Source organism: Helianthus annuus, chromosome 16, assembly GCF_002127325.2.
Source record: "Helianthus annuus cultivar XRQ/B chromosome 16, HanXRQr2.0-SUNRISE, whole genome shotgun sequence".
NCBI lineage: Eukaryota > Viridiplantae > Streptophyta > Magnoliopsida > Asterales > Asteraceae > Helianthus > Helianthus annuus.
This window is the reverse complement of record NC_035448.2, coordinates 111540606-111563590: the sequence shown is the minus strand read 5'-3', so window position 1 is coordinate 111563590 and position 22985 is coordinate 111540606. Positions and strand designations below refer to the sequence as shown.

Here is a 22985-nt window from a genome sequence, read left to right as displayed (position 1 = left end):
TTGCATCAATTGTCAAAGAATGGGAAGTATTTCAAAACGTGATGAAATGCCGTTACAACCGATTTTGGTAGTAGAAGTATTTGATGTTTGGGGAATAGACTTCATGGGTCCTTTCCCAAACTCAAATGGATTTTTATATATATTGGTTGCGGTTGATTACGTGTCGAAATGGATTGAAGCTATTGCCACAAGGACCAATGATCACTCCGTTGTATGTAGGTTTGTGCAATCTAATATTTTTGCTCGTTTTGGTGTGCCTAGGGTGATAATAAGTGATGGCGGTTCGCATTTCAAAATTTTCAATTTCGGAAAGTTGCTTAAGAGATACAATGTGAACCACCGTGTTGCTACACCGTACCACCCGCAAACGAGTGGTCAAGTTGAGGTTTCCAACCGGCAAATTAAAGAGATTTTAATGAAGACGGTGAGAACGGATCGGAAGGATTGGTCAAGCAAGCTTGACGATGCGTTGCGGGCCTACCGAACGGCCTACAAAACTCCACTTGATACCACTCCTTATCGGATGGTTTATGGGAAAGGATGTCATTTGCCTATGGAGTTGGCACATCGGGCGTATTGGGCAATTAAAACGGTGAACGCAAACTATGATGAAGCGGGTCGGGCGAGAAAGCTTCAATTGAATGAAATTGAGGAAATAAGGGATCAAGCTTATGAGTGTGCATCCGCATATAAAGACAAACTGAAAAAAGTTCATGATGCGAAGATAAAGAAAAAGAACTTTGAAGTGGGTCAAAAGGTGTGGTTGTACAATTCAAGGTTAAAGATGTTCGCGGGAAAACTCAAAAGCAAGTGGATGGGTCCTTACGTTGTCCGACGAGTGGGAAGGTTCGGTGATGTTGATATTCAAGATGAACAAACAAACAAGCAACAAACGGTGAATGGGCATCGGCTCAAACCGTATTTGGAAGGTAATGATATCAACAATCTCGAGCTAGACAAAGTGGGTTACATTTTACACCCGGTGGACGATGAAGAAACATGAAAGAGGCCCAGGTTTGGTATTTGTAAATATTTAGTTTAGTTTATTTCGTGTTGAATAAGTTCCGTTTAAACCGGTGTTCGAAACAAGTGTGGGGAAATTTTATGGATTTCCCGAACATAGTGTTGAGGACAACACGGGTTTTTAACGGGGGGGTAGGGTAGTATGTTTTTAGGTTTTCTTAAAATTATAAAAACACATAAAATTATAAAAGCATATAAGTAAAAAAAATAATAATAATAATAATTTGATATGAGTTCTTACCGGCCCCCCTATGCCCAGTACCCGCCGTAAGCTACGGTGGGGGGCGTAGCTTACGGCGGCCATCCATCATTTTCAAGCTTTACGCCGCACAGCCCCGGACCTGCGGTGCCAATTTTTCACCCAGCTACCGCCGTAAGCTACGGTAGTCTGGCGTAGCTTACGGTACCGAGTAGGTTTGGGGGCCCCTTTCTTGTCGCCGTTTTGTATATAAAAAAAAATTCCAAAAATTAAATAATAATAATAATAATAATAAAACAATAACCCCAACCACACATTTCCTTCATTAATCCCCAACCACACATACTCTTCTTCTTCTCCACTTCTTCTTCTTCACCTAAGAACCCTAACCTTCATATCTTCATAAATCTCTCAAATCAAGCCTGATTTCAGTGATTTTTGGGTCGTTTGTGACTAAAATTTCACAAGCATTCCGATTGTGGGTAAATTTTTGGAAGGAAATCACGTTTTCTGGTTCCAAATTCAAACCCTAGGTGCCGAAAATTTGGGGCTTTTTGGGGGTTTTCGTGTGAACTTCAAGTTTTTGTGATTCTCATCTTCTACAAAACCAAGGTATGCAATTTCTTTTCATTCTTTGAAGTACATTGAGGTTTGTAAGTTTTCACTATGTTTTTGCTTACACACTTGCTTGTATGAGATAGATGATAGAATTTTGTGAACCATTGAGTGTTATGGGTATGAATGTGTTTGATGTCTAATGAATTTTTTTAGAAAAGTTCTGATTTTAGGGGACATCATGCCAAAATTTTGTTTGAAAGAATGGAATTTTTGGTTTTTGCACATCTATACCCATAACGTGAAGCAAGTGTGGGGAAGATTTGATGGAAATATTAACTTGATTTGTTCATGTGGTTTTTGAATATGTGTAGGTATGGCGTCTAAGAAAGGGAAAGGAGTGGCAAGTTCTTCTTAAGGGGATGCGGCACAACAAAAAAGGAGGAAATTGACCCGGGTTGGTGACCCGAATTCGGAGGAGGATGCACCTCCAAGGGGTCCCAAGCCGGATTGGACGTCCGGTTCATTATTGGAACAACCTGCGGAATGGAGAAAGGATCTATTCCATGAGCAAATGAACAAGCTAAAACAGAGAGGTGAAGCGTTTATTTGTGAAAAGGAGATTCGGCATGTTGATTTCGGACCATTCGGGATCACGGACAAGTTTAATGCATTGGGTTGGGGGGCGGCTATGAAATGCTATGATGGTGAGGTGAAGAAGATGTACGACACGCAGATTCAAGAGTGGGTGGCATCACTTGAATGTCCCCCATTCAAGTCCCCAAGCAAGATGCGGTTAGTAGGATGGTGTAATGGGGTGAAAGTAGAAATGTCGTATGATTCTTTGCGCAAGATAGCAAGGTTTGATGATGGGCCAGCCAACGAATACATTTATCCAAGCCTCAAAGATCTTTACCATGAGCCCGCTAAGCATCCACAATGGCAAAATATGCTTGACTACCTCTTCCTTCCGGGCACAACACATGGGAAGTTATTTAGAAGAAATTTGAGGATGGAAGCGAAGTTGTTGTTGACATTTTGCATGTATAATGTTGTTCCAAGGAGGGGTGACAAGATGGAGGTGCGTTTCCAAGAAGTGCCAATCTTATACATGATGATGCATGGGTCACCTAAGGTTCCTTTCCGGTTCTTAGTATTGAACAACATTTGGTTAAGCAAGAATAGTGGGTAGAAGAAGATTATACCTCATTGCCGGTTGATTACGGCATTGCTTAAGAAATATGGGGCAATCAAAGGAGATGAAAAAGGTTCTTACAAGAGGTTCAGACCGTTCGACCTTAAGAATCTTGGTTCAGATTGGGTTTACACGGAATCGGAGAGGTATCATAGGCTGAAAACAGATGGGAGACGTTGGAGGGCGTTAAAAGTGGATGCAAGACCGTTACGGCCAGGTGAGGCCGATGAGCCTGAGTCAACAGATGATGAAGTAAGTGGAGATGATGATTACCGTGAAGACACATTCATGGTAGATGCTCAAGTAGGAGGTGCCGGTCAAGCGGGGGTTCAAGGAGCTGGCGTACAATCTGGTTATGTGGGTAGTGCATTTGATTATGCACAACAGGCTTATGACCCGTACTGGGCCCATTCGGGGGATATGGGTCAAATCATTCAACAAAGGCGGCCACCCACTTTTGGTGATTGGAGTGAACCAAACCAGATGCTCTTTGATCAACAAACATTCATGGGTGCTAGTGTGGAAAGGGCTATCAAAAGAAGTTACGATAGAAATGAGCAATGGAACCGTGCTCATAGATATGCCCGTGAAGAAGAAACAAACAACCGTTACTTGGATGATCGTCAAAGACGTATGCATGACCAATGGCATGCGGGGCAGCCAGTTGTAGGAGATCCACCCATTGTGGACTACACCACATTGCCACCATACGATGGTAGTGTGTCATACCCCACCCCGCCTTTGCACCATTCTCAGTGGGTGGACCCGCATGCTATGAGTTATCAACAAGCAAATCCAAGCAGTGATCAAGGAAGCAGTAGTAGCGGTGGAGCATTTGGCTTTGGAGAGTGGACGGATATGATGACATCCATTTTTGGGCCTCCACAGCCGAAGTACTACTAGCCAGGTCGTATTTTGCTCTTTTGTACATTTTTGTATATATGTCTATGTGTTTATGTTTATGTTGCGGTTGGGAGGTCGGGTGGTCTTTGTGTTAATATGTTGTTGGGTTGTGAGAGTTGGTGGTGTCTTTTATAAAAAAAAAAAAAAAAAAAAAATTGGGTTTGAGAATATAAGCAATTGGGGATGTTCTTGGTTAAAGTGATCTCTCCCTCAAAACCATACATTGGGACAATGTATCCCAAGTGTGGGGATGGGGGAAATTTTTGAGAAATTCAAAAATTTTTGCAAATCCAAGCGAAAAGTGTAAAAATTTGAAAACTTGATATTGTACCATTTAACACACCGACACCCGTTCTTAGCTTTTTCTTGGTGAGAATTGAACCACATATGAGAGTTAATTCTTTGCTTGAGTGGCGGTGTGTGTAGTGTGTAAATAGAACTTGTGTGTGAATGCTTGTTAAATCCTAGAGTTGGCATGCTTTTGAAGATGATAGGGGACTTTTAGGTAGCCTCGTCTAGATGTGTGAGAGTGCGAGATTGGTGGGTTGGACCTCATACTTTACATATATGAGCTTGGTATTGTGAGGGGTGGGGGGTTTGGTCTTTAGAAAGCTATGTTTGATCCTTAAGCCATTCGATTGAAGCCCAAAGCCTACTTCCCATATAAACTATACCCTATTGAGATGACCCGGTTTAAGAATTTAGTTTGTGATTGTGATATCTTTGTATAAATGAGTCTTATGTGAAAAAAAACAGAGAAAAATATGAGAAAAATACAAAAAGAAGTCATTAGTTGCAAGAGTAGTGTAGAAGTTTATGATGTTTTGTACATAGTCGTTTGTTTTGTTTAGTAGTGGAAATAAAACCGGGTCAAATTAATTAGCCTTCTAATATGTATTCCACCACTTCCTACCTTTTGCACCTAGCCCCGTTACAACTCGTAAAGTTCCCTTGATTCATAAGCATGTTAAATATTTGTTAGGAGGAAACTTGATTCTCATACAAGCTTATTGTCGCACACACACACATATACGCATTGAGTGGTTTAGCATAATATGCTAATTTTTCTTGTCGCCGAGAGTTTTTGTGAAGGGTGTGTTTTATGGTATGATAGAAAGTGAGTAAAAGGACGGCATTTTAGCTTGGTTTGCATATTTGATTGATCGCTTATGGTTAAAAACAGTTTTTGAAGTGGTTGCTTGGGACAAGCAACGGGTAAGTGTGGGGATGTGACGGGTGGTCCATAGGACAACCCTTAAAAGGCTTAATATAACGCACATTCTACATTTTATCCGATTATTTGCTTGAATTAGGTAATCACAAGATGTTGATGATGCAGGTGTTAAAGTGTGCAAGATGCGGGTTTTAGGAAGCTTGAACGGATACTAGAAGTTGGCATAATCAAGATGTGAGGGAACCAAGTGAAATGAAGGAAACAAGAGCAAAAGACCACTCAGCGCCGTAACCTACGGCCACTGCCGTAGGCTACGGCACCTTGACAATTGCCAAAACTGATCGCCGTAAGACAGGAAGCACTGGCCGTAAAAGAATAATGATCACCGTAAGCTACGGCGACTGGCCGTACCTTACGGTGCTGGTTGACTTGTTTTTGTTCGCTGGCCGCCGTAAGCTACGGCAGGCGGCGTAGCTTACGGCGCCGACTGGGTTCAAGTTGTAACTTCCGCATTGATTGGCCTTTTTATGGAGCATTATGGAGTTCAATCATGTGCTTTTCGGTTACTACTTGGAAGAAACGAATTTGGGACTATAATTAGGGAGTTGGAGTGAAAAGAACACTATCTTATCTTCTATCCTTGGATCATCTATCAAATCATCTAGCTTTTCATTAGTTTTTGTTGGTGAAACTTGTGAACACTATTTTCCTTTCCACTTTGTCATGATGTTAGTTAAAGCCATGAGTGGCTAGATACTTGGATGATTATCTTGTGTTGAAGGTTTGTGGTAGACTTTTGTGTTCTTATTTCATATTTCTAGAATAACAATTTCTTCCTATTAATTGTTATGGTGCATGATTGATTGTTAGTAACGTGTTAATTCTTATATTGAACTAATTAGAAATCATACGTTCTTGGTGCCGTTGGCAATCGAGATATCATGGGTATAGTTAGGTTTGGGTAAGGGTTGATTGATCATCGGGTGATAACCTCACGTTCTCGGAATCTGAGTACTTAGTCCCCTTTCATCACTGCAATTGGTTATGCATGAATTATGTCTATGTAGTTCTTTCTAGTTGAATGTTAACACAAAGGTTGAAACAAACCGGAAACTCAAGATAGTCGTTTATCTCTAAATTGTTTACAACCTCGATTTTTCATTTTGCAAATTAATTAGTAATTGTAGTTTTAAAAGAAACCAATCCAACCAACTCTTGAATTTTATTTTCTTGCAATTAACTTAGAGAAACACTTCAAATAGCACATTTTCCACAAACTCCCTGTGTTCGATACCCACTTGCCACTATTTACATAGTTGTTCTTGGGATTAAATTTGCGTGACCACGACATCACGTCACTCAACCCGGCAGTTTGGCTTATGTTGGGGGTTATGAACAGAGAACCGGTTCCAACCCGAACCAATTTAGGCCCAATACAAAAAACCGGTTTTGAACCGATCCGTATCGCTTTCAGTGGGTTGGGGTTTTCAAACCGGTTTATGAACAGAGAACCGGTTCCAACCTCTAACATATGGAATATTACCAATTTACCATATATTTCACTGCATGAAAATGTTTAAAAGTTAGCAATGATTTTATGGTTAATTTCTATTAGTCATATAAGTATATAGTTAGACACAAACCATAAGTTAGTTACTATAATAGTTGCTGTTAGAAAAAAAAAAGCTACTAAACAATTATTTAAATAAAATGTAACATAAAGTTGTTACCCGTGACTCTAAACTCTCTATAGGTTTAAAGAATGTTAAATGATTGTTGTGAGTAGGTCGTACTCTGTTACATATCAAACAAGAGAACTCAACCTAAAAGACTAGTCTAGCAGGTGAAAGAGCCCATTTGGTATATAAACCCCACATCAGTTGCCCGTACAGCCGATGTGGGACAAGTCACATAACTTGCAATGGTCTCAATCCATAACTATCGACCCTCCTTAAGGACCAATGTCCTCGTTGCTCACAACCATGTCGGTCACGGTTGGCTCTTTCTAGGCCACCACTCCGAGCCTCGTTTGTCATGACTGGCTCTCTCCAGTCCACCACTCCGAGTCTGACTTTGACATCACATACCAAACAAGAAAACTCAACACAAAAGACTAGTTTGGTGGGTGAGAGAACCCTTCAATAGAGCGGAGGCAAACTGATCAACGAGAAAGAGGCCCTACTCACTAACCCTACACCAGTTGCCCATACAATCGACGTACTTGCAATGGTTTCAATCCATTACATACCTATTATGAAAAACAAAATTGCTTAATTCATTTGATTTTAGTACAAGATTTACAATATATGAGAGTTGTATATAAACGATTAACTTGTAAAACCACAAAAGCTAGTAGTTATCACATTTGGGTTAATTGCTTTTTAAAATCGTTTGTTTTTAAACAATCTGTTTTTAAGTCGTTCATTTTTAAAAGCGTTTCTTTTTAAACCGTTTTTGAAATCGTTCTTTTTTTTACTTTGTATTCAATTTACTTACATCAGTTAGGGAAAAAGAACATAAAATGAACGATTTAATCGATGGAATTTAAAAATGATCAATTTTAAAAGAACGGGGAGTTTAGAAAACGAAGATTCTTAAAAACGACGTTTAAAAAAAAACAAAACCTTACAAAAATAAGTTAATAAGTGTAAGGTTTTAAAAAGCGCACGAATTTAATAAACAAAAGGATAAAAAATAACGAATTCTGAATAGACGAACGATCCAAAGAAATAGAAAATTTGAAAAAAAAAAAAGATAAACCATTCTAAAAAATGTTTGAAAAAAGATAAACCATTCTAAAAAATGTTTGAAAAATGAACAATCGTTTGTTCAAAATTCATTCATTTTAAACCTTTTCTTTATTAAATCTGTTCGCCTTTTAAAACCTTACATTTTTAACTTAATCTTCTAATACCTTTTGTTTTTTTATGCACATCGTTTTTTAAAATTTTCGTTTACACACCGTTCATTTGTTTAAAATTGTTCGTTTTAAATTCCTTTGATTTTTAAAATCGTTCATTTTTTAAGTTCTTTTTTCATAACGGCTATAAGTAAATTATAGAATATAAAGTTTAAAAATGAACTATTTTAAATAACTGCTTTAAAAATGTACGATTTAAATAACAAATTTTTTAATAAACAAACGATTTTAAAATGAACGGTAAAAGATGCTTTGTTTTAAAAAACGAAAGACTTTAAAAGAATGATTTTAAAAAACAAAATGTTTAAAAATGAACGATTTTTATTAAAGATGGACGGTTTTGAGAAAAATGTTAAAAAACAAATGATTTTTACGTTTATAAAAAACACATTTGTATATTTAAAACGTATTTTATTAAATAATAATCATGAAAATAACTAAATAATAAATACAAATGAAATAATTAAATAAATACACATTTGTATATTTAAAACGTATTTTATTAAATAATAATCATGAAAATAACGAAATAATAAATACAAATTAAATAATTAAATAAATAATCTCTTAAATACAAAAAGAACTTTGTAATTATCAAAAACAACCCTAAGGTATATAATGACCTAATTACCCTTGCACTTAACTACAAAAAAAAATAACAAAATTAATGTCAGATGTCAAAACCATTATAAAATGCAATCTCATGGTTTGATATGTCATAAGATTCATTTTGGGACCGAAAGGATTAAACTCGCTAAACCACATTGATCAAAATAGTAATTTACTCTATTATTTAACTTTTATTTATTAAGGTTATTGGGTAGTTTTAAAATGTTAATTACATCTTAGGGCAGTTTGTTCATTCTTATATGTAAACAATTTAGGTTTATGAAACAAGACTTTATTGTTGAGTACCTTCAATTACACACTGCTAGGCATTCTAGATTAAACATAACTTGAAACTTTCAAATGAGATTCTTTTTTAGAAAAAAATAAAAACGAAATATATTATTAATAAGGATAAATGCTAAAAAATCATTTTCCTAATTAGAGCACTCACACACATGGTGTTCTCAAAAGTCAAAACATTGAACTGGCCTCATCCTCATCCTCGTGAAGAACATGCAATGCTTGACTACCAACGGCTCTAAGGATTTAATACGCACATCAAGTTATTAAATGAAAGTTAACTAGTAACTGTACCGTGCGTTTCCGCGGCGTTCTGTAAAAGTTTTACATCAAAACGTAGAACAACTGAAAATGTATATAAAGATAGTTACTAAATGAAAGTTAACTATAAATTGCCACGCGTGTTGCCGTGGCGTTCCATAACAATTTTACGTCAAAACGTAGACCAACTAAAACGTATATAAAAATAGTAAGGTAGCGTTTGGTATGAAGGAATGAAAGGTGGAATGGAATGAATCATTCTGATGGAATGAAAAGAAACATGTTTGGTTATCATGTGGTAATGGAATGGAGCATTCCAAAGGAATGTAACTCCTTCCAAATATAATAATTTTCATTCCTTGGTATGTAGGTGTTTTTTTTCCATTCCTTCAAGTAATGGAAAGAAATATGTTATTATTATTATTATTATTATTATTATTATTATTATTATTATTATTATTATTATTATAATAATACTTTTATTTGTATTTATATTTATAATTACATTTATATGTATTTATATTTATATTTATTAATATTCATACTAATATTAATATATATCAAAAATCTATTATTAATATTTTTATCATTAATATATTATTATTATTATTATTATTATTATTATTATTATTAATTTATTATTGAGACAATTATATTTTTGTTTTTTAAGACAATTGTGTTTCGTTACTTCATCTTTTTTTGTTTATCAAATTGTACAAAGTAATGATTCATTCTATTCAGATATGAGTAACCAAACATCACAATGGAATGGAATGATCCATTTCATTCCGTTGTCCATTCCATTACCTCGTCCATTCCATTCTCTCATCTATTCTATTGTCCCATACTAAACAGACCCTAACGGATGTGTATTACATTTGACCCGACTCATTTCCGGAACAATTTACGTTAAAACATAAATCAACTTGAATTATACCCACACATATGTAAAAAATACGTAATACTTGATTACAAAGTCTTTAGAAAGTTAAAGGGTTGTAAGTGTTAATGATGAAATTTGAAGGGTAAAAGTCTTTAGAAGCGTGATAGCTTGGCTCGGTTACACCCCTCTAATTTTTTTTTTTTTTTTTTTTTATAAAAGCCAGTCACAAGTTATTTGAATGAGCTGGGACATTGTTCGATCTTTATCACAAATTTTCATTAAAAGTATGATGGATGAAGGGTAAAAACAGAGCATATTGCCTTCCATTTTGGAAACCCAACTGACATGTGCTGTACCACATGGTCCAAGTAATATATGACTTGTCATGCTGCCAGTTTAAATTATTGAACATGATAGCCAATTGCTTAAAGTGAATGTGCATGTGCATGTCTCAACAATTTAAAGATTTTACAAGCCTCATCATACACCACTTGCAGACACATGGGCCTCAAGATCACTGACATCACCATTTGCAGAAACTAACTGTAAACACATCAATTTTATTTAATTCAATTCAATATAATAGGGACATCATGCAATCGACATGATTCATTTAGATGGATTTTCTTTCTTAGTTTTTTTTTTTTTTTTTTTTTTTTTTTTTTTTTTTTTTTTTTTTTTGACACAAAAAATTAAAGCTTTTAAACATGCCTAGAAAACTCATACATCAAATTATGTTGGTTTGTTTTAGTTAATTAGAAATCTGAATAAACATTAATACAAGTTGTTAGGTGTGTGAAAATTTGATTTCAAATTGGCTCGTTTATTCATTAGTGGTAACTGACGGACTTCCTGCTGATGGTGGTAATTATAAAAACAATCATTTTAAATGCCAACTGGTACACTCTTTCACGACGAGTTATATCATTTCAACTAAACATTGTGATGATGATTACTCAACTGAAGAATGAAAGTCTTTGGCACGTATTTCTCAATGGAAACAAACATTCTCGTTCTTGATTGTTTCTATGGAGAATTATGTGCCAAAGACTTTCATTCCCATTTACAGCAGTTTACAAAAAATAAAAAAAAAAATTATCTAGACAATTACAAACTACGAAACCGATAGTATACAAAAAAAAAAAAAAAAGTTTGACTTGTACCAAAAAGTCAACCTGAAACCAGGTGAGGCTGCCATTTCCTTCCCATTTACAGCAGTTTACCCAAAAAAAAAAAAAAACCACACATTATCCATCAAGTTAATTTTACTGATTTTGCTTAAAACCAGAATTATAGTAGTTTACACATAAAAAGATTGACTTTTACAGAAAAGTCAACCTGAAACGAGTTAACGATATGCACACTATAGTCAACCTGAAAGGCTGAAACAGCATGATGCTGCTATTTCCTTTCTAATTATGTTAGCATACCCAAAACATCTTCCATGAACTTCAAATAATTCTACGGATTTACGTTTACCTATCAAGTTATAAGCTCTGATTTTGCTCATAACTCGATTTATACTTGTTTAAACGAAACAGTTTGACTTTTACAGAAAGTCAACCTGAAACCACATAAAGCTGCATTTTCCCAGTCATTAACTTGATTACTCGAATTATAGATTTTTGCACACAACAAGTTGACTTTAACAGAAAAGTCAACAGGAAACCACATGAAGCTGTTATTTCTTTCCAAATAACTTTCTAGGTAACATACAACGGGAAATCAGTCGCATACAAGGGGAATAGTTATAGCATACACAATATGGTAACAATAATAACAAACAAATCTCCAAAGATGATACGTAATTACCCACTGTTTTAAATCAAGAAACAAAATATAAAATCGTATCGAACGAAAAAAAACAGAAACACAAACACATGTAACATCGATTTACCTCTTTCGCTACTTCGGGGTGGTGTTGCTTGTGCCTTTCTTCTTCAACAAGCTTCCGAACTTCTTCAGCAACGGTTTCTTCTTCTTCACATGTGAGTCCTGTTTCGATGGTGAGCTGGCACCGTTTTCAACGTTTTCAGTACCGTTTACCTGATCGTACCCTTCACCGGCTTCGGTTTTTGAGTCTACGTCGTCATCGAAAGATTCGTCACGAACGGTTTCATCTCTTTCGGGTGACAAATCTTTTTCTTCGATCTTGCAACTTTCCCACATCTTGAATTCAACCTCTTCGGAATCTTTATGTTCTCCGTTCACATCTTTCGCAGTTGAATCCACTTTAAATTCGAATTCTTTACTTTTGTTTTCGATCACAGGTGTTTCTTTTGATGGTTGCTCGGTTTTAGCATCTCCGTTATGTTCGGAGAATTCGACCACTTTCGGAAGCATATCGTAATCTTTTTCACTGTCCGTCGCATCCTCATTTTCGTCAACCGTCGGTTTAGCGGATTTCTCCTCGAGCAATTTGGTCAACTCCTCGATCTTTTTCAACGATTCGACTTCGCGTGCTTTAAGCTCCGTGATTTCTTGATCGAGACTCTGCAATTCATTTTCTTTATCCATTAAACTTTCTTTCAAATTCATACTTTCGCCTTTTGCATCGCCGAGAACTTCTTTAAGATAACTAACTTCAGATTCGGTTTCCTTCAAAAGTTTCTTGATATGGGTTCGTTCTTCGTTAGAATCATACGCTTCTTTTTCGGTTTCTTGAAGCAAATTAGTTAACTTGCTAATCTCCTTCTGCAAAGAATCATTTTCTTCTTTAGACTTCTCCACGCAGCCGATCAATTCGGTCTCTTTTTCTTTCCATTCGGATTCCGTACTTTTATGGCTCTCTTTAGCTTTCTCGATCGTGTTCATAAGCATGTCGACTTCATGTTTTGCATCGTCAAGCATGTTTTGGTACTTCTCATTTGTCGTTTGCAACGCATGTTTCAAATCTTCGATTTGCGCTTCATAATTTTCATTTTCGGATTGATTTAATAATAATTTTTCTTTAGCTTCTCTTGCTTCCGATGAAACTTCATGCAAAGCCGATGCTAAACTTTCCAACGCTTTCTTGCTTTTTTCTTCTTCGTCTTTCGATGTTTCGAGTTCAATTATGAGCTTGTTCTTTTCTTCTAGAAGGTTCTGAACACTGCTTGCTGCGAGTTTCTCGTTATTCAAAGCTTGTATTTTTTCCTCCTTCACAACTTCAAGGTCGTTTTTCAAACTTTCGGCTTTTTTCGCGGTTTCCGAAGCTTCTAATTTCAACTTCTGAAGCGCACGTTCGGATTCTTCAAGATCGCCTTTTTGTCTCACGTTTGACATTTCTAATAAACCGACCTTTTCTTTCAGAGAGGAAAGCTCGGTTTCCGCATCTCTCAACAAACGGTTGTTGTTTTCTAAATCTTTGACCGTTGACTCGAGTGACGACGATGCGGATCTTTCTGATCGTTTAGCTTCTTCGACTTGAAGATCTAATTCTTCCACCTTTTTCTTCCATTCTTCCATGACGCTTTTCGCGTATGATTCCGACATTTTAGCGGCTTCTAATTCAACGTTTAGCTCCTCAAACGAAGCTTCAATGTGGCCTAACTTTTCCTTGTACACTTTCGCCTTTCGGAGTTCAAGATTCAGAGTTTCGATCTCCGATTTCAACTCGTTTTCCTCCGATTTCAGATGCTCGACTTCCGATTTCAATTCCGACACCAATTTGTCGGTTTCTTGACTCTCCGATTTCAACATCTCTATCTCGGATTTCAGCTCCGACACCAGTTTTTCACTCTGAGTTGCTTCGGATTTCAGAGTTTCGATCTGCAAATTGAGTTCCGACATCATCTTATTAGTTTGATCGGCTTCCGACTCAAATTTGGCGTTCAGTAATCCCTTCAATCGTGTGATCTCAGCGGTTAACGTTTCCACCTTTTCCATCTGGGTTTCAGCGATCTTTGTAGCTTCATCCGCATGCGTAAGTGCTTGATCTTTAGCGTCACATGTCATGGTCAACTCTTGCTTGACTTTTTCAAGCTCTTGAGTTGCAGCAACAAGAGCTGCCACGTCAGCAGCGTGCTGGTTTTTGACAGCTTCTATCTCTTTTTCCCATTGTTCTTCCTTCTTTTGAGCAGATTCGATTCCCGCTTGTTCCATTTCGACAGCACGGAATTTTTCAATTTCGATATTTTCTTCCGCACTCTTTTGAGCCACGAGTGCCTCACGAAGCTTTTCATTTGTTTCTTCAGATAACTTTTGTGCTTCTTTTAGGTCGTTGATCGCTTTTTCTTTCTCTTTCTCAACAGAAGTTAACTTTTCTTCGGCTTTTTTAAGATTTTCTTGAAGAGCAGTTAATTGAGCTTGTAACTCCGACGCCTTTTGCACCCCCCTTGGACTCGGTGCTGGTTTCTGAAAACCCACAAAGAATATAAAAGTATATCAGTCATACCCTGATATTTATTTTCAAAAAAAATAAAAATAAAAATTGTGCACCCTCTTAAAAAAATTATGGTATTGCACAAGTCGGTCAAAAATCTTGGATCAACAACTGATTATAGCAAATACTTAACGCGTATTTGATGTTTTGACAATGTACATATTTAGTCAATCTCGACAGTCATGTCTGCATAATACTAACAAATCGGTAACCTGTTTCTCAGGTTACAATATGCATGTGTTTAGTATAAAAATTAAGTTTCTTTTTATTTTAATCCATATCATATTATAAAGCATTTAGTATAGTAATTTAAAGAGTTCTAATCTAAAAAATCCTTGCTACATTTTGATCATGTACAGCTAGCTAATCTAGGCTGCTCAATGCTGTTTTGATCATGATCCAAATATATACAGTGAGGGGTATAACTGTCAATTGGATTCAATTTGGATTCCAGATTCAATTCAAGCCAATTATAAAGATAAATGATTAAAGACATGAATGAATGGGCCCCACTTACTTCAGCAAGGATGCTGGTCTTCGGTGACCGGCGATCTACTGTCGGCTTCGAAACAGCAGGCCGAGGGGATCGTTCGGCTGAGGCTCTAGTGCTTTGAAGGGGAGACGGTGAATCCGTCTCGGATTTCGCAACTCCTCGGCTAAGTTTACTGACTCTCGGTGTCGCCGGTGATGTTTTGCTGATGGGAATTTTGGTGGCCGGAGGTGTTTCCGATGAAGATCTATCCAATTTCAACATTATTAACCACAATCACAAATACAAAAAGAAACAAACTTTGAACTAATTTCACACAACTGCCAAACAAAACATGTTAAAAAAAACCCTAAAATTGAGATCTTTAAAATTAGTGAACATTAAGGATAAAGTTAGCAACTTTATAACATGAAAATGCAATTAGCAATGGGATCTTGGTGGGAATTCAGTTTCTTGAAAAAAAATTGAACTAATTACACACAAATGGCAAACAGAACATGTTGAAAAAACCCTAATCTTGGGATCTTTAAAATTGGTGAACATTAATGACAAAGTTAGCAACTTTATAACATGAAAATGCAATTTACAATGAGAGCTAAATGGGGTTTCAATTTGTTAAAGAAAATCTTGATCAAAGTGAATAATTGTCACCAAATGTGCAGATCTGAAGTGAGAAGTTCAAGATTTCACAAAAAGATCAAAACCCACATCAGAAACAAGCAATTAAGCACAGACTGAGTGAAAATAATCAGCAATATTCATAAAAAAGTTGAAAAAAAATCAAGAAAGACATGAACTTTACTTGGATTTGGCTGAAGTGTGAAGTTCAAGATTTCAAAAAAAGATCAAAAACCCAGAACAGAAACAAGCAATTAAGTACAGATTAAGTGAAAACAATGAACAATAATCAATAAAAATAAGAACTTTACTTGGATTTGGTAGCCATAGATCAAACTGGTGACACAGGTTCAGCAGATATGGTTGTTTTAATTTGGGAAAATCTTGATATTAAGTGACCCAACAAAACCAGGTTGAGAAGAGAGAGAGAGTGGGTGTGAGATTATTTGATTAGGGTCGGTGCACAACTCTTTTGTTGATGGAGTTGTACTTTATGCATTGATGGTTGTACCATGAGCAAAAAAACCTTGCCCAGTCACTCGCGTGCTGCCTGCCTGTCTTGTCTTATATTTCTTTATCTTTTGCCAGGCCTATGAGCCTCCTCCTTTCCATATCCTTGCTACCTTTTTTTTATTTTTATTTTTTAATATTTTTCAAGATTATTTTAAAGGTTTTTTTTTTTTTTTTATTGGTAGATCTTGCTCTTATTAAAGAGACAATCTAGATATATATTTATTTAAATCTAGAGACCACAATCACATTGATTGAGCTTGGATCAAGATGATGATAGAGACAAGTAACCTAGTTTGATGGCTTGTTTTGTATATAATTTTGAAAAGTATTAATATGCAGATTTAGTGAAATGTTTACTATAAAATCCAAGAGACAGAAAATGAAGTCCTAACTAGTTTTGGTTGGCATGGGTTGAAGTTGAACCAACACTAGTTAAATCAGCAGGTTTTTAACGACTGGTGAACCGGTTGTTTTAAGTTGATATCATTTTTTTAAATAGTTTCTTTTGTAAATTAATCTATAAAGATGTTGATGTTTTATTAGTGGGTGATTAAAATAAATACTCTCCCCTAACAAAAATCTCTTTCAATATTGTAATTTTTTACTATTTTTAAGGGTCCATAAATACTCTCCCCTAACAAAAATCTCTTTCAATATTGTAATTTTTTTACTATTTTTAAGGGTCCTAATATTAACACATGAGAAAAACTTATTTACATATGGTGTATACGGGCCGTATACTGTTATACGGCCCGTATACACCATGTGTAAATATTTTGCCTAGTCGTATACAATGTATACGAACACGTATACGGGTCGTATACTGTTATACGGCCCGTATTCTTCGAAAATTAGATTTTTCTCAAAGTATTTAAGGGATTTAAGGTGTCAATCACACGAGATATTTTACAATCGTGAGGTGCTCAAACCTTTCTAAAAGTAGAAAAAAATAAAACATTAACAAGTAACAAAGATTGAAGAACAAAAAAAACGTGTCGTATGACTGTAATAAAACGGAAACTATCAACGCGGGATTACGGGAATGGTGTTATTCTTTATTTAATATTTACAGAATAAAAGGAAGGGTGAGGCATTTGATGAGAGTTATAAGGAGTCTGAGTCTTCGGTTTCATCAGCCTGTACCGAAGAAACCAAATTCGCAACAATGAGTCTGAGTCCATTGTTGTTCGTGAATGTTTCGAATCATCATAAAAGACGTGTCGGGTTCTTCTACTAGTGGTCGGGCTTCCAATGCTCACACAGGGTGATAAACAACGCTGATATGAACATAAACCAACTGCTTTATCTTGAGTCGTCGGGAAAACTTTTCCTCAGTGGAGGGTGAGTAGTATGAGTCTGAGTCCATTGTGGTTCGTGAATGTTTCAAATCATCATAGAAGACTATCAGGATTTTGTTGGTTTGTTTCCAGGTAGGGTTTAGAATGTTTGAAACATTCTTGGTTCAATACCAACTCTTCTGAAAGACAAGAATACAACGTTCATGTATCACAAGGAATGACCGATCTAAAGCAGAGAACCTGATTCAGATACACAAATTCATCACTGGTTTCTACAGCACAAGCACATACACAGTTAGGGTTTACAATGTTTGAACTATTCGGATTTTGTTGGTTTGTCGGGTTCTATAACTACAATCCTTCCAACATTATTGAAAATTAACGTAAACACCGCATTCGAAGATCCTTGCATTGGATACAATTTGTTGGAAGAACCCGACACGTCTTCTGATAGTTACTCTTTTCTTCGATTTCAACAAATCTTTCAAGGTCTTAAGTGATGGACAATTGGTTAAAAGATGTAGAAGAGTTTGTGTAGAGATCTTTACATAAATCAAGCATGGTTTCTCGACAAATGAAGTATTATCTGACAAAACTCAAAACAATTGTAATCTTCCCAGTAATCATCCATAACAAGGGTGAGCTCGTGTATTGGACCCTGGCGCAGCAACAAAACTTGGTGTAAATCATTTATGTCCATGTTTTTCCTTGTACTTGCTACGCCAGATGTTAGCACGGAAGTTCTATTACACAAAGTAAACCGAAGGCTTGGAATATTGGTCCACTTGTACCTCCATTCCCTAGAGAGAATACTTGTCCTTGTTGCCTCTTCGGTTGGTAAAAGACATAGGATGGTTTCTAATACAGGCTCTTTTAGAGTAGCGTTGGGATTCAAGGGTTTCCAAGTAGGGTTTAGAATGTTTGAAGGAAATGTTGGTTCAATATCAACTCATCTTTAGTAGTGTTTGTTTGAGAACCTGATTCAGATAAACAACGGTTCTCCAATTCCAGAGTAAGCAAATACACAACGGTTCTCCAATTCCAGAACAGTAATGAACGTTCAGTTGTGTATACAAATTCATCACCGGTTTCTACAACACAAGCACATACACAGGGAGAATGTTCTCGAAATTGAAGGAAAAGAAAAAATGGTTGCTGATGTTTTCACTATCAGGATTTTGTTGGTTTGTTTCCCGGTAGGGTTTAGAATGTTTGAAGTATTTGTGGATTAACAGAAATAACTGAAATAACAGCTTCGGAATCTATTAACCCACAATTGGTTTGAATTTGTAGATCAACAAATGATTGGTTTAATACCAACTGCTCGAAATCCCTTTCGTTTTTTGGATCGTTCTAATAGATTAAAGAAAATAAACCATTATCACTTCCAGATTCGCTAATTTCACTGTTGATCTATTAGAACGATCCTTGCATTGGGTACAATTTGTTGGAATTTGTGGATCAACAGAAATAACTTAAATAACTCGCCATTCTCTTGCACATTCAATAAATAATATCTGATTGAGAAGCACTAAAATAGTTGCGGTTATCCAATTGAGGGTTACTCTGTTTTATAAATCAACAAATCATTGGTTTAATACCAACTGCTCGAAATCCCTTTCGTTTTTTGGATTGTTCTAATAGATTAAAGAGAATAAACCAATTTTTACCATTTTTACCATAAGAATACGGGCCTTATACAATTATACGGCCCGTATACACAAAGTTAAAAAAAATTATCGGATCGTATACAATGTATACGATCTGTGTATACGGGCCGTATACTATTATACAGATCGTATACTATGGGTAAAAAAATGATTGTATCAGACTCTCTCCCCCTCCTTTTCTCTCTCTGACAACCCTAGACCCAAACCACCGCAATCCACCACGTTCTGCGAAAAAAAAACATCATCTGTTCATCATTGTTCTTGAAGATGAAGATGAAGAAACGAGGGTTTATTCTCTTTAATCTATTAGAACGATCCTTGTCTTGAGAACCTGATTCTGATTTAAACAATGCACGAAGATCCTTGCATTAGACACAATTTGATGGAATTTGTGGATCAACAGAAATAACTAAAATAACTCGCCATTCTCTTGCACCTGTATACATTGATTGTGGATTTAACTTGCAAGAATTGGGTCCGTCGCATGATAGAAGATACATATCGTCCGTTCAAGTTGAGCTTCCTGATGCAATTTGTTGGAATTTGTGGATTTCGGTTGGTTCAGATCTCGGAAGTACTGAACAACATAAATAACAGCTTCGGTTTCATCAACCGGCTTTGAAAACCGGACGGAATCTACGAAGAAACTGTTGGAATTTGTGGATTTCGGTTGGTTCAGAAACTTAACAAGAGAAGCAACTAAAAAAATACAACTGATTACTCGGTCGAATGTCCTACTACTATAATCCTTCCAACGCCTGATTCCGATATGGTCCCACAAGAGTTAAGCAAGAATTGGGTCCGTTGCATGATAGAAGATACATATCGTCCGTTCAAGTTGAGCTTCCTGATACATATCGTCCGTTCAAGTTGAGCTTCCTGATACATATCGTCCGTTCAAGTTGAGCTTCCTGGTACACATCGTTCGTAAGAAACTTTTCGTGCACTAAACCTTCAGTTGTGTACCCTTCAATCTTCTTGAGTTTTTTTCTAACTTTATGCTTGCATCCACCACATTGAATATTAACTTTGAGTGAAAGAGTCTGTTTAACTACAACACAAGCACATACACATTCCGAATATTAACTTATCGTGTGTTATAGCTTGGAAACCGGACAGAATCTACGAAGAAACTGTTGGAATTTGGATTTCGGTTGGTTCAGAAACTTAACAAGAGAAGCAACTAAAAAAATACAATTGATTACTCGGTGAATAATGGCCAATAATTCGTTCATGATAGAAGAGTTGAGCAAGAATTGGGTCCGTCGCATGATAGAAGATACATATCGTCCGTTCAAGTTGAGCTTCCTAATCTCGCAATCGTCGCTCTCTTCGGCTTCAGAATAATCGTCGATGTCGTCGCTGGGGTTTTTTCTCTTCCGGTTACTAGGCCTATCATCTCCGTCTACGTTTGGTTTCCTCAACGAAGAACCATCAGCCATTATCTGCCCTTTTTCCTTTGGTTTTATGGTTGATTTTGAGAAAGAGAGAGAGACAGGGGAGGGTGAGGGTTTTGAATTGATTCCTGCGCTCAAGTTTCAAGTACTGGCGTGAAAGATTTATTGGAATTTGTGGATCAACAGAAATAACTGAATACAACCGGTCAAATTACACACTATATAAAGTGTAAACTTATCATGTGTTGTAGTTTGGAAAGATGACCGAATAGAGATCTGAATCAAGATTTACGTCTGATGTCCAAGTTTGGTCACTTTTTTACTGAAATAACTGAGAACCTGATCCTTGTTTTGCTTCAAGGATTTACGTCTGATGTCCAAGTTTGATCACATTTGACTTTGTTCTTCGTTTTTTGGATCGTTCTAATAGATTAAAGAGAATAAACCATTTTTTACTGTGACACCCCAGGAAAACCAGGAAACCACGCAACTTAACTAGCTTCCTCACTAACCACGTGCCAAATTTTGGGACGAAAATTTCTTAATAGGGGGGAGAATGTGACAACCCTCATAATTACATGTATCCGTACGATAAATTAATATTAACTTGTGCTTAATGATTGTGCAGAAATTTGACTAAATGGTCCTGAATATTTTCCTAAAGTGTTGGGAATTAAAAGTGTTACAAAAAGTTACATAAAAGACACTATACGGAACAACTTAGCACTTTAACGAACCGGTATCCAACCAAACAACCGGACATTACCCGGGACACCAAAATATTGCAAGAAACATTGTCTAATTATTTCTTGGCTAGTTATGATCCTCGTACACCATAACACCCACTAGAACATCTAGTAACTAACACTAGCAACCATATACTTGGATTTTAATTATTAACTAACTAGTTACCATTCAAGTTACACATAACCCCCCCCCCCCCACCCCTTTGATTTACGGTTTGGGGATGGCCCCACATCAATCTTTGCTAGATTTCACTAAAATCCTATGAGATCTTATATGATATGATTTGATTTTATTAGATATTACTTGGATTTCAAAAGATTTGCTTAGATTTTTATTTAGATATTCAAGTAACCTTCATGTTCATCTTCACAACACACCACTCTTTCTTCCTCTCTCCTTACACCACTCGGCCGAACACCCCTACAAGCACCACCATTGTTTTCATTTCATGATCATGCACTCCAAGCTCATTTCCAAGTACTAGAAGGTGATTAAAGAAGCTTAGAGCTTGTGGATCATCAAGGATCTTTCTCATTTGCTTTCACCCACCAATTTCATCATCTTTTTCCCTTGTGTTCTTCCCTAGCTTAAAGCTAGTTGTAAGTTCTTGATTTACTCTTGTTTACTTCTATTTTTATGGTTAAAAGATGTAGTATGTTGATTATAACAAGAACACTAAAGAACATGAACTAAAAGGTTAAACATAAAGTTTACATAAAGATGAAATATGATGAAGTAATACTAGTATGATGTTGTTTTGTATATGTGATGATTACTTGTTGATTTCTTGGTAATGTGATGATTAATCACCATATGGAACTTGTTAAATGATGTTTAGAAACATGATTTAACAAGATTAGGAGGTGATTATGTGTTTCATGAAATAATCATCTTCTAGTTAAAAATGAACTTGAAAGGAAATGATTTTCTTGAAATATAAGTAAACAAAGTAGGTTGATAATCATGTAGATCCGAGATTTACAAATGATATTTCTAAACAAACCAAGTTCAAGAGTCGATTTTAAAAGATCATGACGTTTACTTGCACTTACACCATTTTTGTAAATAAAATAAGTGTAAGGACACTTTATTTACAAGAAGAGTTCAAAAGAATAATTTTTGTAAATTTTATTTACAAGTTGTAAACACCAAACCTTTGCAAGAATGAGATTTTAAAAGAAGTAAACACACTTTGGAAGGTAACTAAACCCACTAAACACTTTACCAAGTTACTACGCGTTTTTGTGAAATATCAAGTTCATGATTATTATATAAAGCATATAGTTTTTGCTCTTGGTGATGTAAAGTGTTTGTTGATGATTATTGTGATTATTTTGAAAAGAAAATGATATGCTAAATAGCATGGACACCTCCATTTACAAAGGAAACTATGGCGAAATTTTCTAAAAATTCCAACACATAGAAAATATTTTCTAACAAGTGTTACAAGTGTATTTTAACTATGATCTTCCACAAAAGACAGTGTGTGACATTAGAATTGTGTGGTATGTGATAGAAGTAATGAGTAGATAAACCGTACGTAGGATACGTGTTAAGCATGCACGCGAAACTGATTGTTATCTGTACCTTATTAGGACGTGCTTGATTCCTGATTATTAGAGTAACTAATCTAACCGAGCAAACCAAGGTGAGTTCACACACATTTTCTAAGGCATGGGATTCCCGATGGTTGCGAATGGGTTAATAGATTAAAACGGAACCTACATATCTTCCTTGGGTAGGATATGTACCGCCATCCTCCATGGGTAGGATGCCAATATTAATCCTGCGTATTTCTCCTTGGGTAGAATACGTACGTTTGTCCTCATTGGGTAGGATAACAACCTTAAAACTTACTAGACAAAAC

The 22985-nt window shown here is 36.0% G+C and overlaps 1 protein-coding gene across 1 annotated transcript; it reads right to left on the bottom strand.

Annotated features, from left to right (window-relative positions):
• Positions 1-11688: 11688 nt before the first annotated feature.
• LOC110918514 (WEB family protein At3g02930, chloroplastic) lies at positions 11689-16198 on the bottom strand. The gene is made up of 3 exons (XM_022162812.2): positions 15805-16198; positions 14903-15122; positions 11689-14357 (listed from the first exon to the last, which is right to left on the bottom strand). The coding sequence occupies exons 1-3, from the start codon at positions 15819-15821 to the stop codon at positions 11928-11930; spliced, it is 2667 nt and encodes an 888-aa protein (XP_022018504.1). The 5' UTR covers positions 15822-16198; the 3' UTR covers positions 11689-11927.
• Between the last annotated feature and the right edge of the window lie 6787 nt (positions 16199-22985).

Coding starts and splice junctions, on each gene's coding strand:
- LOC110918514 (XM_022162812.2), bottom strand. Junction 14,358..14,902: donor AGACCAGCATCCTTGCTGAA/GTAAGTGGGGCC, acceptor GTGGGTTTTCAG/AAACCAGCACCGAGTCCAAG.